The sequence below is a fragment of the Hirundo rustica genome, chromosome 15, assembly GCF_015227805.2.
Source record: "Hirundo rustica isolate bHirRus1 chromosome 15, bHirRus1.pri.v3, whole genome shotgun sequence".
Taxonomy (NCBI): Eukaryota; Metazoa; Chordata; class Aves; order Passeriformes; family Hirundinidae; genus Hirundo; species Hirundo rustica.
Genome location: NC_053464.1, coordinates 1,864,310 through 1,882,454, shown reverse-complemented (window position 1 = coordinate 1,882,454; position 18,145 = coordinate 1,864,310). Strand labels below are relative to the sequence as shown.

Below are 18,145 nucleotides of genomic sequence, written 5' to 3'. Positions count from 1 at the left end.
TTGAGTCCAACCATTCACCAGCACTGCCAGAGCCACTGCTAAACCATGTCCCCTAGTGCCACATCCACGTGGCTTTTGCACACTTCCAGAGATGATGATTCCACCACTTGCAGAGGGAGCACCAAGTGCTTCCCTCTGATCCAGTGCTTGCTCATTTTGTGTTCCCTGAGGCTCAATTCGTGCAGGACTCAGTTCCTGAATGTTTTCATTGCTGGAGTGAGGCCGCCACCCTTTAGTCTTTCCATTAAAGTTATTCCAAGAGGCAAAACAAGCTCCTGAGTCCCCACAAATGTTTAATATCTTCTATCAGAGCCCAAATCTCTTTAGGAACTTAGAAAACCTCTGCTTCCTATTTTTCATTTGCACAGGGAAGCGGAGTGAAATGATTACTTGCAAGCCTTGCATGGGTTTTAAATAGCACTCGAAGACAGCATTAAACTCATTTCTCATATCACTCAAGCAAAGGAACTCTGATAATGTCCCAAGCTGGACAACATTTGAGTTATTGCCATGGTGTAGGATTTACCCAGCAAGAGGCTCAGCCTCCAAATGTTGTCTTTGCATGATTTATAGCACATTTCCTGATGAATCCCTTCCTCAGGAATATTCACTCACCTATGGCAAACAGAACTGTTTGTGGCTGCTCTCCTGCTGCTGGGGCAGTCACTGGGAGATTTCTCCTTTGCCATGAATGCAGCTGATGCTGTGGATTTGTCACCTGTTTGCAAAGACACTGAAAATCCCTGAACCTCAGAGCTTCAGTGATTTAACTGCATGCAAAGCACTTGAACCAACTGCTGTGAGTTACAGGAACGTAATTGAGAGTTTCTGGTGTGGATGGATTAAAAGATGAGAATCTTTAATTCTCATTGATTTTTGTGGAGCTGGCTGAACTGAATGTTTAAAAGAGTAATGATAGTTGGGGTTGAAAGGAACTTTAAAACTCATCCAGTTCCAACCCCCTGCCATGTGCAGGGACACCTCCCACTGTCCCAGGGTGCTTCCAGCCTGGCCTTGGGCACTGCCAGGGATCCAGGAGCAGCCACAGCTGCTCTGGGCACCCTGTGCCAGGGCCTGCCCACCCTCCCAGGGAACAATTCCTGCCCAATCTCCCATCCAGCCCTGCCCTCTGGCAGTGGAAGCCATTCCCTGTATCCTGTCCCTGCATCCCTTGTCCCCAGTCCCTCTGCAGCTCTCCTGGAGCCCCTTTAGGCCCTGGCAGGGGCTCTGAGCTCTCCCCCAAGCTGGAGGCAGCTCTGCAGGTGGGCTCTCACCTGAGGGGGCAGAGGGGCAGAATCCCCCCTCCCACTGCCCATGCTGGGGCTCAGCCCAGCACAGGGGAGTTTCTGGGTGCTCACAGCCAGGGCAGGTCCAGCTCTCATCGTCCAACACCCCAACTCCTTCCTCCAGAGCTGCTCTCAGTCCATTCCCTGCCCAACCTGGATTTGTGTCTGGAGCACTTGGCCTTGTTGGGCTCCAAGGGGTCTGTAAAAGCACAGTATGAGCTGTCCAGGTGTGGATGTGCCCACAGGGGGGTTCAGTGTGTAGACTGAAGGGCAGGATTGTCTTGCTCAGCCGTAGCCACGTGATGCCTTCGCCTTCTGGAGTGCAGGAGAAAGAGGCAATGATAAGGCTTGGCAGGGAATTATGAATTTAGTGATGTAAGACATCAATCTTGGTGAAAAATGAAGTCTTAGGAGGGATGTGTTCATCACTCAGGCTCTCGTGTACGTTGGAAGTAGATCGGTAAATCATAGCTGTTGTTTTGGCACTGCTGGTGTGTCAGGATGTTTCACTTCCATAAAAAAATCACTCAGATTCTCTGAGAACTTCAGATTCTGTAGCAGAGCAAGTGCCAGATTTTTAAAGATGAAGTGTACTGAGCAGCCTGGGGAGGGTGAATAGTTTTGGAGCAGGTGGAAGCCTGGAGATTGTGGGCAGCATCTGTGGGAAAGGCAGCCTGGTTGGGGCTGGCCCTTGGATCCCAAAGGCTTCTGAGGAAGCACAGGCCATCAGGGATAAGGGAGTCTCTGGGTTGTTGATGGCTTGGTTAGAGGTGGGAGAGGAGGTGAGTGCATGTGGCCCCCTCTTGCTGTGAGGGAGGAGTTCACCCTGGACTAGGCAGGATTAACTTCAGAGCTTCTCCACATCATTTTGCAGAGAATTCACAGCAGCAGCAGTCAGGAATAATTCCCTGCTGTGCTGCTCTGTGGAACTAAGGCTCATCTGCACCTTGAGTGATGGCTGCAGTTCTGCTCTTTCGGTATCAGCAGGTGCAGAGGAGCAATGAAAGCTTTGTAGAAGGGCACTAAAGGTGATGCAGGGGTTTGAGTGGCTTCCCTGTAAGTAACAGGAGAAGTAAAACCTTCTCTCTGTCAAAGAAACTGAGCAGGAGCTGCCTTAGAAGCCTGCTGACACAAAGAAAGTGAAAGCAGGGATTAGTTCTGTTCCCTGTTTGGGTAGAAAGTGAAACTAGGAGCTGGCATACCCCAAACAAAGCAGCTTCATGGGGAAGCTGTGGAACTCTGTCATGAGATATTGCAAATATTAACTTTCAAGTCACGGTAGATAAATCTTGAGGGTGTGTCAAATTTTCCCTACTCCACCTTTCTCGGGAAGCCTTTGCCGTGGTGTGGCTGGGAGGCTGGGGGCTGTGCTCTGTGCCTGCCGTGGCGTTTGGTCCCTGGGAAGGGAAGAGGTGCTGCCCTGACTGAGCATCACCAGAAGCGTCACAGGCCAGCAGAAGACTCCGCCTCGTTCAGCGTAACAGGGATGTGCCAAGGAGGCTCGGGCTTGTGGAACAATAGAATTTTATAATAAATTCCTAAAATACACCCCGTGGCATTGTATTTCCTGGAATACCACGAGTGCCCTGCCTGGTGAGGCCGGAGGGGTTGTGTGAGGCTAATTCCCGAGCACAGCAATCCCCAGTTCCTCTCAGACAAATAACCCACTGAATCACGGGATGTTCTGGGTTGGAAGGGATCCGTGAGGATGATCAGAGTCCAGCTCCCGGCCCTGCCCCGGGCAGCTGGGGCTTCACACCCTGCCTGACACCGCTCTCTCCCCCAGGCGACCTCTTGAGTAGCCTCCTGCAGAGCCCCAGCGCGGCCAAACTGCTGAACCAGCCCATCCCCATCCTGGACACAGACAGCGAGTACATCTGCTCCCTGGCCCTGGAGTGCCTGGCACACCTGTTCAGCTGGATCCCTTTGTCCGCGAGCATCACCCCGTCCCTGCTCACCACCATCTTCCACTTCGCGCGCTTCGGCTGCGACACGCGCGCCCGCAAGATGTCCTCGGTCAACGGCAGCAGCCAGCACTCGGGGCTGGGGCAGGAGCGGGGCCGGCTGGGCGTGCTGGCCATGGCCTGCATCAACGAACTCATGTCCAAGAACTGCGTGCCTATGGAGTTCGAGGAGTACCTGCTCCGCATGTTCCAGCAGACTTTCTACCTCCTGCAGAAGATCACCAGGGAGAACAACGCGCACACGGTGAAGAGCCGGCTCGAGGAGCTGGATGAGAGGTAGGAGCGGCTCAGCTGCAGGGCCGGCGCCCCGCGTTCCCTCGGAGGGACCCGGGGGTTTATTCTGGGGGCGTGCGTGGCGTGTCTGATGGCGTTTTTTTCGGAGTGCTGAGCCAGGGCAGCCGGGTGGGTGTGCCCAGGTAAGGGCTGGGTGCCGAGGGAGCTGCTGGCCCGGGTTTGTGTTCCTGGCTGTCCCTTCCCTCCCCTGCCCCCCTTGGTTGCTGTTTGGCTGCAGGTCTGAGGTGGCACCAGAGCTGAACCTGTTGTCACAGAACACAGAAGAGGCTCAGTGAGGTAAAGGCACTGCGGTGTCCCCTCTGTCCCCTCTGGTCAGTATCTGCCGCTCTGCCCAAACCGCACAGAGCGGGGGCACATCCTGCGAGTCATGACTTGGGAGAAAACAGCAGAAGCTTCCTGCCCTTCACCAAGCCATGGCCATTTCTGATTCTTTTTAATTTTCACTTTTTAAATTTATTTTTAAACAGCACCAAACACAGCCGCTCAGTGGTGAATAGCTCCACTTCCAAGGCTTTCCACAAGCTCGGCTGGAGGCAGCGGGGAAGCAGCAGCACCTTGGGAAGCTGTGTATTCTCATTTTCCAGGGTGTTAGTGCCACCTTTTGTTCCCTGGCACAGCTCCGCTCTCTTATGTCAGATATTCCTATTTGCAGGGGACGAAGTGAGACTCCTCTTGCTCCTCTTGCTAAGCCTGGGTGTTGGCGGGGTGGTGACTTGGTGCTGCCTCTTGTCACAGGCCTGCTGACAGTGGCACAGAGGTTGCAACTGTGTGAAAGGGCTGAGTATCTTAGTACGGGTACACAAGGGTGGAAATAAATTTCCACTCAGGAGAAAAAAAACATTTAGGGAAAAAGCTCTGGGTCCGTTTGTAGAGAGGACTTGCTGCAGAATTCTCCTTTTCCATATCCTTAGATAAAGGTGCAACTTTGGGGTGGTAAATCCAGACTCACAGGGAATTCTACTGCTCATTTTTTGCTAGCTCTGACTTGTGTCGCTCTCTGCCTAGAAATGAGACACGTGGGAATGTGCCACCTTTGTCTGCAAGGCACAGAGAGCCAGGAGATCCCCTCTGGATTTCAGGAAAGCTCTCCTGGAAACCCACAGTGCTCTATTTATCTGTTCTTTCTTTGATGGACAATACCAAGCAGGCCAGGCCTCAGTGGAGGGTCTGGAGCTGTGCTGGCCTGTGCAGAGGGGTTGTTGCCATCCCATGACATTCCTTAGACTGTTATCCACTGGGACTGTTGGTGTCTGGAGATGGGAGACCCCCTTTATTCATTGCTAAGGTCAGAAACAGGGACGGAACCAAGATGTTCAGGAGACTGGAGAAGTCCAACTGGCTTCTGGAGCTTTCTTTTCTCCTTGTCTTCTCTGTGGAAAAGGCCATGAGGAATTTCCTTTTGTCACTTAAGGGCACAGCTGTACTTTCTGTGCCCAAAACTAAAGGGCTTAGTGCATGGAAGCATCATCCTGGCTTGGAGTAACAGAATCCTGAACGAAAGGGGTACTGAAGAAACCCCCTTCAGTAGGTGGGTGTGCTCAGAACCTGCAGGCCCTGGAGTCCTTCCTTGCCTTCCTCTTGCGCTGCTGGTTATTTTTGTTCTGTTAAAAATCAGTCTGAACACTTTGGAACTGCCAGGCTAGTCCAGGAAAGAGTAAGTTCAAATTGCCTTTTGCTTCATTTGTGTTTGGCTTTGAAGATCCCAAAATATGGGAACTGGTAAGGATCCAGGCAATGGCTCAGTGGGGCTGGGGCCAAGGAAGAATTTCACTGGTCTCAGGTAAGAGCTTGTTTAGAAAATAAAAATTGAAAGGTTGGAGATGTTTGAGTCTGGACCTCTTTTTTTTTTTTTTTTTTTCCCTTCTTTTTTTTCCCCTGGCTTTGATTTGGAAGTGTTTGATCTGTGCTCAGGTGTGCTCAGTGAGCTCCTGTCGAGTAGGCAGTGCCAAGTGAAGAAGGAACTTAATCTTTTTTTGCATATTCAAAGCAGTGTGTGGTTTTGAAGGCTCACAACAAGCCCCAGTGCTGTAGCTCTGTCAGCTAGCAGTGCTGCTGGCCACGAGGGAGTTCTTGTTAGAAACAGTGGGGATTCCCAAAAAAAAACCACCCCAGATCCCCAGAGTTTGCAGCAGTGCAGAGCAGGCAGTAGAGTAAAACCAGGTTGCTCATGCCTGTCTGAAACTGTGCTGAGCCTAACTTTTTATTTAAAATACAAACTTGAGGTAGTTTCCTGCATTTCAGAGCTCTGGGCACGAGGGAAGGCTGGAATTGCCTGTGTGTGATGTGTGTGTGGTGCTGCCATCCCTCCTGTGGCCGATGGAGTGTTTAACTCCAGCTGCACAGATGGATCTGGAGATGATTTTTAGCCTCTTGCTGTGCAGGGTGTGTTTGTGCTCCCCAAGAAAAGCTCACCTCTGCCATTTTTCCCTCAAGAACTCTCCATGCTGCACCGAGGTCGTGCTCCAGCTGCAGTCCCTGAAGATTTAGTGGCAGACTCTTTTTGGGAACTATACTTTGTACATTCCCTGAGGAACCCATGCTTTGGAGGAAGAATTCTCTTTGATTTCCCAATTCAGTCCCAAGCCTGGGCTCAGCTCAGAAACTCTTGGATGGCTGATCTCCACTGCAGGAGGAATTTTCCTTCCCAGCTCTCCCTGGCTCTCCCACTCCTCCTGTAGATGTAACCCCTCTATTGCTGATCCCTGCATTAACTTCTTGCTTCCAGCTGAATTCCTCAGGGCTACAGTTCATTTCACTAATCCTGTCTCCATCAGTGCAATGACCTTTGCTATCAAATTCTTTCTCTAGGGTGGAGGGGGTTGTTTTCATTTGCAGGCCTGGTTGAACTCGATATTTATCTGAATATTCAAGTTGCTTTTGACTAGATTGTCTTTTCTGCTGTTTCAGGTGTTAATGGAGTGAAGGGTTGCCCATCCCAGTAGGTAATTGTTGCAGGGCTTTATATTTTAATTATTCTACTGATGGTTAATTGTAACTTTGCTTTGAATGAGAAGATTTTGAGTGGCTTTTATCAGTATTTCAATGAAATTGCTCTCCCTTGGGGCACCTTTCCTGTTTGTTCTCAGTGTTTTCTCCTTTCCCTTGCAGCTACATTGAGAAGTTCACCGATTTCCTCCGTCTCTTTGTGAGCGTCCACCTCCGAAGGATCGAATCCTACTCGCAGTTCCCCGTGGTGGAATTCCTGGCCCTGTTGTTCAAATACACTTTCCATCAGGTACAGCCCCACATCCTCGTTTTTCCCAATCTGTTCTGTTGTGCAGGGCCAGCTTGTTTGCCCCAGGCAACCCCAAAAAAGAGCATTTAACTGCTCTTACTGGCACTTCCCAGTGCTGCTGGGGACTTGGAAGTGGCTGGGTGTGCTCTTGGATTTAGCTGGAGACAGAGGTCACAGGTGGTTACCCTGCAACAACAACTTGTCTGATGTTTAACTTGGCTTCTGCTTTAATTGTTTTTTTCTAGTCCTTGGAATGGACAATGTTGGAAAAGTCTCTCAGGCCTGCTTGGTTTGTGTTTGGGGATGCTGTTCCTTGTCCTCAATCTGTGGCTTTCTTGTGTTAAAAACCCCCAAGCCCTGTGGCTTTAGGTTGGTTTTACCTTGCTGTCAGTGCAACTCAGCCCCATTTACCCAGGAGTAATGACAAGGAAACAGCTTTATAATATCACAGAATCATGGATTGGATTGGATTGGATTGGATTGGATTGGATTGGATTGGATTGGATTGGAAGGGATCTTAAAACCCATCCAGTGCCACCCCCTGCCATGTGCAGGGACACCTTCCACCATCCCAGGCTGCTCCAAGCCCCAGTGTCCAACCTGGCCTTGGGCACTGCCAGGGATCCAGGGGCAGCCACAGCTGCTCTGGGCACCCTGTGCCAGGCCCTGCCCACCCTCCCAGGGAACAATTCCTGCCCAATCTCCCATCCAGCCCTGCCCTCTGGCAGTGGAAGCCATTGCCTGTGTCCTGTCCCTCCAGCCCTTGTCCCCAGCCCCTCTGCAGCTCTCCTGGAGCCCTTTAGGCCCTGGAATGCTGGAAGCTGGTGTAGCAAGCCTTGAGATGGGTGAATGCTGGGACCAGCTTTGTAATCCCTGGGTTCCTGCCCTTGTACAAAAGCTCTTGCTCATCTTTGGACAGCTCTGAATCTCTCCAGTGACATCCTAGAACTGTTTCAGTAAAGCAAGAAGCTCTTCCCATGGATTGAAATGCATGTTAACTCCTGTTTTCATTGTGTGCAATCCATCTTGCCACAGCTTGCTGTACTCATTGGGAATTTTGATGTCTTTCAGCCTACACATGAAGGTTACTTCTCTTGCTTGGACATCTGGACACTCTTCTTGGACTATCTGACCAGCAAAATCAAAAGTCGCCTGGCAGACAAAGAAGCAGTGCTCAACAGGTGAGGGATTGAGAACTGCCAGGGTGGGACAGCCTGGAGTCATGGAATGGGTTGGAGGGACCTTAAAACTCATCTCATTCCACCCCTGCCATGTGCAGGGACACCTTCCACTGCCCCGGGCTGCTCCAAGCCCCAGTGTCCAACCTGGCCTTGGGCACTGCCAGGGATCCAGGGGCAGCCACAGCTGCTCTGGGCACCCTGTGCCAGGGCCTGCCCACCCTGCCAGGGAACAATTCCTTCCTACAGCAGCAAAGAGACTTTGTGGTCACCATGGAAGAGCTGTGAGAAATAAGCTACTGCTTGCAGCAGCCTCCTGTGTGGTTGAATCCTTTCTTCTTCTAAAATCATGAAGTATAAAAAGCATAAACCTCAGTGTTTCACACTCATTCACAAGAATTCAGGCTGAGCAGGTTTGGTAGACAAACTGTCACTTACATATGTTGTGTGTGAACCTTGCAGGCAGAGGAAGGAAGCTTTGTAGTCTAAAATAGAACTGGAGAATATTTTAGAACAAATTAGAGGAGGAAACTACAACGCAGGTTGCTTACTTAGTGTTCACTCAGCTCACACAACTAATGAATGAATTAGGAAGCAAATTTTATTTAATTAGGATTTTAAATTTCCTGTTTAAATAGAGGATGTGTTTCTGAGAAATACAGACGAGACTGGAAGTCAGAAGTTGCACTTGGTTACTCCTGTGTGTATTAGTAACAACAGTGGTTGGCAGCGCTTCCTTGGCAGGTGCTGACCCTGAAAGGGGTGGGTTTTGTTTGAGAAGAGTCTCTTTGCTACCACTTTAAAAACCTGGGGAATATCCTGGTGAGTTGTTTGGGGTTTTGAGGTTTAAAAGCACCATGGTTTGTGCCCTGTTTAGTTTAGTTCTGCTAAGTGCAGAAGGAATATTCTTTCCCTGAAGCACTCTGAGCAGCAGCAGTTGGTTTTAAAAGCCAGCCTGGCATCAGAACCACAAGCAAAAGTGGAACTACTGAAGAGCAGACAACTCCTCCTTTCAGCATGGGAACTGTGGGGTTTGAATTTCTCAAGAAGGAGATTTTTGGGTTGGAACTTCATGTTTTGCTCCTGTACCTGCCTAACGTGCGTGTTGTCTTGGTGTCACTCAGCTTGTGATGGAGCAAATTGTAACAACAAGCTGTCTCTAGGTCTGTCAGAGTAGAAAATCATAAATGAAGCTTGTGAGTGGTTGGGGCCGTGCTGTTTGTCAGCGCTGCCAGTCCTCTGTGACAGCTCTGCCATCTCCACGTCCCTGAGCCGTGGGAACTCTGAGCTGGGCAGTCTGGGAGTGGTTACACCACAGGGGCACAGGGGACGTTTCCTGTTCTGTGGTTCGGAGACTTTGCATTTTGTACACACTGCCACTTTTACGCTGGAGAAGTTGCCAAATCCAAGGTTACGCCACCTTGCCCAGAGCTTGCAGCTGCCTGGCTGGTGGCACAGCTGACTGTCACATCTGACACTTGGCTTGCATCATGCTCTGCGTCTGCTACTCTTTTGTAATGCCTGTTTTTCCGACCTCATTTTCCCTAGGAAAAACCAGGGTTTTTTAATGAGACCCCAGCTGTTTTGCAAGGAAAAATCAGACTAACCCTGCCTGACATCTCTGAAGCTCGGTGTTGTGGCGTCAGGAGTGATTGTGTGCTCTGCTGAGTTTCAGCTTGGCGTTATTTCTGTTGGCTCTGTGCTCTGTACCAGCTCCCTGGCTCCCAGAGGTTCAGGGGTATTTCAGTGATATGCCTTCAGTGTGAGCAGGAAAGGGGCTGGCGTTGTTTCAGGGAAGAAGGGCCTGAATTTCAGTGTGGGGAAGGAGACAGCAGCACAGACAGGCTCAGGGTCCCACCTGAGGCAGCAACAACTGCCCTGGTTCCTCTGTTCCTCACTCAGTGCCCAGAGCAGAGCAGCAGGGGCTGCTGAGCACAGCCCAGGCTACAGGAGGCTCTTGGTGCCTCCTGTTCGTGGACACCTGGTGTTGTTCCTGGCAAGCTGCTCCTGCTTTTCCTGTTTTGAGCTCTGGGGCTGTTCCTGTTGCTGACAACCCTCCCTTTCCCTTCCAGAGGGATATTGGGTATCGCCAAGGCAGTTGGTACCCTCTGACCTGAAACGAGCTGATACCTTGAATCCCAGGAGCTGCCTGGTGTAACTGTTCTGGTTTCGATTTCCTTTGCTGGAAGGGTTTTATCCAACTCTCTGTGTGTCTCCCTGGTGGCTGCAGGTACGAAGATGCCTTGGTTCTGTTGCTGACAGAGGTGTTGAACCGGATCCAGTTCAGGTATAACCAGGCACAGCTGGAGGAGCTGGATGACGAGACCCTGGATGATGATGTAAGGAGCAGAGCTGGGCAGGGCAGGGCCACACGTGAACCCCTGCACTGCTGACACCTGGGGTGGCTTTTCCACAGCTGGCACTTGGGACTCAGGGCTGAACAGCTCCCTTCTGTGTGGGGTTTGAGCTGTGAAACACTTCAGATGCTTTTCACAACAAGTCACACTGAACACGTAATCTTTGGGTTTAAGCTGCTTCTTATTGGGGGAGACAATTAGATCCTTACATTCTGATTATCAGAGGTGTTAGATATCCATGTCTGGACACCTTTGGGATTTAAAGTCTTTAATTAGTTTGGAATTAATTTGCTGGTTGCTTGGGAATTTAAATGCTAAAATAGCTCTCAAGCTGTGTATTGTTGGTGCTTGTGTTTAAGCTTATTTCTCTTAAGTTAGTACTGATCAAAATCATCTTTAAGATGATGAATGTCCAAGTGGAGTAGGTGGCCAAAATGGGTGGGGCCAGAGCCCTGGATGGGTGGGTCAGCTGTCACAAGAGGGTAGGTGAAGGAGCAGAGGGAATTGCATCACGACTGAGATCAGACAGATTTTTAAATTCTGGGGTGTTGAGGGCTGGTCACATCACAGTTTCTGAGCTTGATAGCAGCACCATTTCATAAGCAAAATAAATTATTTTCTTGATTCGTTTGACACTTGTGTCATCTGGATAATTAGCTGTCATACCCCTGTAAAGGCCACGTTGGTGTTTGGATGGCTTTCCATGATGATAATAATGTCACAAATAAGGATATAAATTATCTAGAGCATCCTGATGAAGTTGTGCTGCTCCTTCCAAAACAGGGTGGCAAATGATGGCACTTGCAAGACTTTCAGCTTTTGGTATAAAACTTGAAAAGGGTTCTAGTTCATTACTTAAGGACAAAATTAAGTCAGGACATGGTGCTATTGTTTCTGTTGCTTATGTTGCTGTGTGTGTTTCTTGTTCTCTTTTTACCTTCTCATATTAATGGCAGTTTGGGCTGTGATGGTAACAGGCAGCTTCTTTCTCAGTCACCTGTGTAGCTGAGCATGGAAAGAGTCTTTTACTGTTAAAATAATGGTTTTACTCACCTATCAACTTACTGCCACTCTTTCCCCCCCCTTCTCCTGCACTGTCCCTCTGTTTTTATCAATCCTGTTATGAAAACAGAATGAATTCTGCATGAAAATAAGTTCGAGTAGAGTGTGCAAGTTACATTTCTCTGAGGTGCTGCTTTGGGTCGGTTTAGGGGGGGGTTTCTCCCTCCTGTCCCTCCCTTCCCAGTGTCCCAAAAGCTCTGTGCTCACCCCAGTGTCCCTTTTGTCTGCAGCAGCAAACGGAGTGGCAGCGGTACTTGCGCCAGAGCTTGGAAGTGGTGGCCAAAGTCATGGAGCTCCTGCCAACCCACGCCTTCTCCACACTCGTAAGTCCTTCCCCAGGCCCAAAGTGCCACGTGGAATGAGCACCAACTGCTGTCGATTTTTTTTTTTGATAGGTGCCTCAGTGCCAAAAAAAAAGTAGGGAAGTTTGGGGTTGATGCAAAACTTGGCAAGGGGAGGTTAAAAATCGAAGAGAAGAAATTGTCTCTTTGGCTTCGTTGCATTTCTTGGTGTGTTTTAAAGAGAATGCTTCAGTGTCTAAGTCCAGCTTGGTGGACACTTTTTAGAAATTCCCACCTCTCAACGTGTAAACATTTGGCAGCAACCCCTCTGTGCTGTTTATCTTGGCCTTTATCTCAGAGGCAGGGCTGTGAGTTGGGCAGATAAGTGTCATTATTAGGGCTTTAAAGAGAGTGGAATCTTTCTTTTAATTAAAGGCTAGACAAAAATGCTGGAGAGAGGCCTCGGACTGTTGGGAAGCGGATCTGATCTGGATAAGCGCTTCTCTTCAGCTGCTGTCACTGCCTTTGGGGGTGTAAAAGTTGGCTGGGTTTGTAAAGCATCATAACAGTTTTGAGGAGGAGATGTTGAGGCTGGAAGTGTGGCCCAGAATTCTGAGCAGTCCAGGTGGAGTTTTGCTGGGTGAGGAGAAAGGGCATTAACAGCAGTGAGATCTCAGCAAATTCATTAATCCTGCTGGGAACACCGCACACCTCGACCTCTGAACTGCATTCCCAAGAAGCAGAGAAAACCGGGCTGCTGCAGAGGCAGGGGGTGCCTGACCTGTAGTGCCTTTGCAATTGGTATTTTTTTTGAAGCAGGGAAGCAGGAGAAGGCTGTCAGTAGAAGGAGGGAACAAAAGCAGAGGCTGCTGTGCGGCTTTGCTGAGGCAGCGGGAGGCAGCGAGGAGCCGAGCGGGTGTTCCAGGGAGCAGATGGATCCGATGGAGCAGAGCATGTGGCTTCCTTGGAGTAACACATTCACATGAGGAAGGCTCTGGTTTTGTAAACTCCCCTCAGGCAGTTATGCAAAGACACTCCACTGTTAATTAGGCACAGCATGTTGCAAGCCGGGTAGGGAGCGTTTTCCTGAGCCCTGCATTGTTCCTTCTTGTGGGCTGGGAAATGTGGGAGGCTCTCAAGCAGTTCCCAGTGCTTCTCCCAGTGGCTGCAGGGCTGGTGGGTGCAGTGGTTAGTTTAGGAGTTTTATCAGTGGCAAATAATTAAAGCAGTGGACAGCAGCTGCCGTTACTCCATCCCGTGCTGGGCAAGGAAAGGCTGCAGCTCCTTCTGCTGATGGGAGAGAGAACTTCCATAAAACCAAGCACCAATTTCAACCATTTTCCCCAACAGAAATCAAACAGAGCTGTGCCAGGCTGAAAGGGTTGAAAAGTATTCTCCAGCTGAAGTATGAGCAGGACCTGGCATGTTTGCTGTCACTGCTGAGTGCTGGAGCTGGGCTGACACTGCTCCCACACCAGGGTGCATGAGGACTGTGGTGTTTATTCCTTTGGCTGTTTTCCCCGTGGAATTTCACCTACTGCAGCCTACAGCTTGCTGGCAGAGTGCTGCCCTGCTTCCCTTCTGTGCCCTGGTACAGGCACTGAACTCAACTTTCTGGATGCATTAATATTTTGGGAGATTTTTAAGTCTCACCTTTTGAGAGGGTGATCCCTCCAGGGGAGGTGGGCGAGCACAGACCTCCTGCACTTCAGACTGTGCCACTCCTCTGCTCCTTGGCCTGGGTTGTACCTCCAGCTGTGTGTTCCTGGTGCTGATGTGCTGTGCCCTCGCTTCCACTGCCAGGCCGTTATCTTGTCAGGCTCATTGCTGGGATTAGAGGCAAGGAGAGCTGCCACAGGGGCATGCCTTCAGGGGAGTGATCTTTGTTTGCTTGACAGCTCTCAGGACCTGGGAGGTTGTGGGACACAGGATCAGCCCTGAGCCCATCCTGCCTTTCCCCCAAATGTCTGTCTGAAGGAACTGGGGAGGAATGAGAGAACTCTGCTCTGGCAGAGCAGCCAGTAGTTAGGTGTTACTGTCTGCCAAGCCCCAGCATCACAATCATTTCTTCTCTCTTCCAGTTTCCCGTTCTGCAGGATAACCTGGAAGTGTATCTGGGGCTCCAGCAGTTCGTGGTCACTTCAGGAACAGGTAATAACCGCCTCTGACACTGTGCTCCTCCCTCTTCCATCATTGCAAAACCTCTCTAGACCTGCTTTGGTGGTGTTTTTTCTATATTCAGTTGATCCAAACCTGTGTGGTGTCTCATGGCTCAGTAGTTAAACTCCATCAGCAGACAGAAATCTCATAATATGATTTATTCTTCTTGGCCTGGTTCTTCCCTTGTTCTGGTATTTGAAATGAAGATACCAGAGGTGTTAAGAGCAGGTGTGCAGCACCAAATGCTGCAGCTCCTTCCTGAGAAATGAGGGAAGCAGCAGGAGTGAGATCTGCCTGAGGGGAGGTTGTAGCTTAGGGTGATATTGAAACTCCCTGGAGCGACCAGGAAAGGAATCTGTCACATCTCCAATGCTGCTGGACATGGCACAATGGTGACTGTCATAGAGCCAGTTCTAGAAAAAATATTCCCAGTTTCAGGATCATTTCAGCCCTAGGATAAGCAATGTGTAGGGTTCAGTGGCACCAGGCTGTGTTAAAAGCTGTCCTGAGGGCTGGATCAGCAGCAGCAGCTCAGATGCAGCTCTGGATTGAGCCCTGGGTGGTGGCACAGAATCCCAGAATGGGTCTGGAAGGGACCAGAGTGGTCCAACCTCCCTGCTCATCCCAGACCACGTGGATCAGGATCCTGTGTTTGTATTGATGGCACAAAATGGAGAGGTTGTTGCTGAAAGCAACTGAGATGAAATACAGTCAGTGGAAAGAAAATCTGATTTTCTTCGAAAGGTGGTGTTGCAGATCATATTTGCTTTTTTGGTAGAAGCTCTGGAGTGTTTGAGCCCAGGTGTCCATACCTGAGCAGCAGCAGGATTGTGTGGGGCTGGAAAATCTCCTTAGTGGATTGTTTCTTGTACCTGAGGAATATGGAAGTGCACAGCACACCTCACATCAGAAGTGAAGGCACAAATTCTCCGTCCCAAATCTGCTGCTGGGATCACTGGAACTATAGGCAGCAGAGGGAGTGTGGAAAACCACCTTCTCCGTGAGGAAAACCACATTCTCCTTGTGGAAAACCACATTCTCCTTGTGGAAAAACCACCTTCTCCATGTGGAAAACCACCTTGTCTGTGTGGAAAACCATCTTCTCCTTGTGGAAAACCGCTTTCTCCTTGTGGAAAAACCACCTTCTCCGTGAGGAAAACCACCTTCTCCGTGAGGAAAACCACATTCTCCTTGTGGAAAACCACCTTCTCCATGTGGAAAAACCACCTTCTCCTTGTGGAAAAACCACCTTCTCCTTGTGGAAAAACCACCTTCTCCTTGTGGAAAAACCACCTTCTCCATGTGGAAAAACCACCTTCTCCTTGTGGAAAACCACCTTCTCCATGTGGAAAAACCACCTTCTCCTTGTGGAAAACCACCTTCTCCATGTGGAAAACCATCTTTCCTTGTGGAAAACCATCTTTCCTTGTGGAAAAACCACCTTCTCCATGTGGAAAACCATCTTTCCCTGTGGAAAAACCACCTTCTCCATGTGGAAAACCACCTTCTCCTTGTGGAAAAACCACCTTTTCCTTGTGGAAAAACCACCTTTTCCTTGTGGAAAAACCACCTTTTCCTTGTGGAAAACCACCTTTTCCTTGTGGAAAAACCACCTTTTCCTTGTGGAAAAACCACCTTCTCCTTGTGGAAAAACCACCTTCTCCTTGTGGAAAACCACCTTCTCCATGTGGAAAACCACCTTCTCCATGTGGAAAACCACCTTCTCCATGTGGAAAACCACCTTCTCCTTGTGGAAAAACCACCTTCTCCATGTGGAAAACCATCTTTCCTTGTGGAAAAACCACCTTCTCCTTGTGGAAAACCATCTCTCCTTGTGGAAAACCCACCTTCTCCTTGTGGAAAACCCACCTTCTCCATGTGGAAAAACCACCTTCTCCATGTGGAAAAACCACCTTTTCCTTGTGGAAAAACCACCTTCTCCTTGTGGAAAACCATCTTTCCTTGTGGAAAACCACCTTCTTCATGTGGAAAACCACCTTCTCCATGTGGAAAACCACCTTCTCCATGTGGAAAACCACCTTCTCCATGTGGAAAAACCACCTTCTCCTTGTGGAAAAACCATCTTTCCTTGTGGAAAAACCACCTTCTCCTTGTGGAAAACCACCTTCTCCTTGTGGAAAACCACCTTCTCCTTGTGGAAAAACCACCTTCTCCTTGTGGAAAACCATCTTTCCTTGTGGAAAACCATCTTTCCTTGTGGAAAACCACCTTCTCCTTGTGGAAAACCCACCTTCTCCATGTGGAAAAACCACCTTCTCCATGTGGAAAACCACCTTCTCCATGTGGGAAAACCACCTTCTCCTTGTGGAAAAACCACCTTCTCCATGTGGAAAAACCACCTTCTCCTTGTGGAAAACCACCTTCTCCTTGTGGAAAAACCACCTTCTCCTTGTGGAAAAACCACCTTCTCCTTGTGGAAAACCACCCTCTCCTTGTGGAAAAACCACCTTCTCCTTGTGGAAAACCACCTTCTCCATGTGGAAAACCATCTTTCCTTGTGGAAAGACAACCTTCTCCATGTGGAAAACCACCTTCTCCATGTGGAAAAACCACCTTCTCCATGTGGAAAAACCACCTTCTCCATGTGGAAAACCACCTTTCCCTTGTGGAAAACCATCTTTCCTTGTGGAAAACCACCTTCTCCTTGTGGAAAAACCACCTTCTCCATGTGGAAAAACCACCTTCTCCTTGTGGAAAAACCACCTTCTCCATGTGGAAAACCATCTTTCCTTGTGGAAAAACAACCTTCTCCTTGTGGAAAAACCATCTCTCCTTCTGGAAAACCACCTTCTCCATGTGGAAAACCCACCTTCTCCATGTGGAAAAACCACCTTCTCCATGTGGAAAACCACCTTCTCCATGTGGAAAACCCACCTTCTCCATGTGGGAAAACCACCTTCTCCATGTGGGAAAACCACCTTCTCCATGTGGGAAAACCACCTTCTCCATGTGGAAAAACCACCTTCTCCTTGTGGAAAAACCACCTTCTCCATGTGGAAAACCATCTTTCCTTGTGGAAAAACAACCTTCTCCTTGTGGAAAAACCATCTCTCCTTCTGGAAAACCACCTTCTCCATGTGGAAAACCCACCTTCTCCATGTGGAAAAACCACCTTCTCCATGTGGAAAAACCACCTTCTCCATGTGGAAAACCACCTTCTCCATGTGGGAAAACCACCTTCTCCATGTGGGAAAACCACCTTCTCCATGTGGAAAAACCACCTTCTCCATGTGGAAAACCACCTTCTCCATGTGGGAAAACCACCTTCTCCATGTGGGAAAACCACCTTCTCCATGTGGGAAAACCACCTCCTCCTTGTGGAAAAACCACCTTCTCCTTGTGGAAAAACCACCTTCTCCATGTGGAAAAACCACCTTCTCCTTGTGGAAAAACCACCTTCTCCATGTGGAAAACCACCTTCTCCATGTGGAAAACCACCTTCTCCATGTGGAAAACCACCTTCTCCATGTGGAAAACCACCTTCTCCATGTGGAAAACCACCTTCTCCAGAGCTGAGAATGCTCCTGACGGCAGCAGAAAACAGAAAGGCTCCTGTTTGTGTAGGAATTAACACTGTACTGGAGAAGATAAAGGTGTAAAAGGCTGAAATAGTCGTTGACATCTTTATCAGCCTTGCAAGTGTTGCCAGAAGAGCTGAGCCTCCTTTCCGAGCTCCACTGCTGCCATCTGACCTGTGACCCGGTGCCGAGCTAATTCCGGAGGAATGCTTGTCGTGTGATCAGAATAAACTTGGCATTTCCCGTCCCTCTGTCCCCAGGCCCCCCATCCCCGAGAGCTGCACGGATTATTAACCAGACGTCGCGGGGGTTTTCCCCTCGGCTCTGGGGGCAGCCCTTGGAGAAGGGCCCATGTTGCTGACGGGCCGCGGTGTCGCTGCAGGTCACAGGCTGAACATCACGGCGGAGAACGACTGCAGGAGGCTGCACTGCTCGCTGAGGGACCTGAGCTCGCTGCTGCAGGCCGTGGGCCGCCTGGCCGAGTACTTCACCGGGGACGTGTTCGCCGCCAGGTTCAACGACGCCCTCACCGTGGTGGAGAGGTGGGTACAGCCCCTGGCACCGCTGCGGGCATGGGGACAGACAGGGCCTCCTTCTGCCGCCCCTGGGCCCGAGGGGATGGAGGTGGAAGGGAGCTGATGGCCACAATGTGGATTGTAAAGGCAGCGCTGTGGGCAGCAGGGCCTGGGGGTTCTGCCGCTGCCCCTCTGCTCAGACCCCACCTGCAGAGCTGGGCCCAGCACAGGGAGGATGTGGGGCTGGAGCCCCCCCTGCTCTGGGGCCAGGCTG

General features: G+C 49.9%; 1 protein-coding gene across 1 annotated transcript in view; it reads left to right on the top strand.

Annotated features, from left to right (window-relative positions):
- XPO6 (exportin 6) overlaps positions 1-18,145 on the top strand; it is a 57,646-nt gene that overhangs the window by 25,973 nt on the left and 13,528 nt on the right. Inside the window, exons 7-13 of the mRNA XM_040078959.1 lie at positions 3,073-3,526; positions 6,653-6,779; positions 7,851-7,960; positions 10,188-10,296; positions 11,607-11,699; positions 13,739-13,808; positions 17,739-17,898. Of these exons, the coding sequence (XP_039934893.1) occupies positions 3,073-3,526; positions 6,653-6,779; positions 7,851-7,960; positions 10,188-10,296; positions 11,607-11,699; positions 13,739-13,808; positions 17,739-17,898 (1,123 nt within the window). The remainder of the gene's footprint in view (positions 1-3,072; positions 3,527-6,652; positions 6,780-7,850; positions 7,961-10,187; positions 10,297-11,606; positions 11,700-13,738; positions 13,809-17,738; positions 17,899-18,145) is intronic.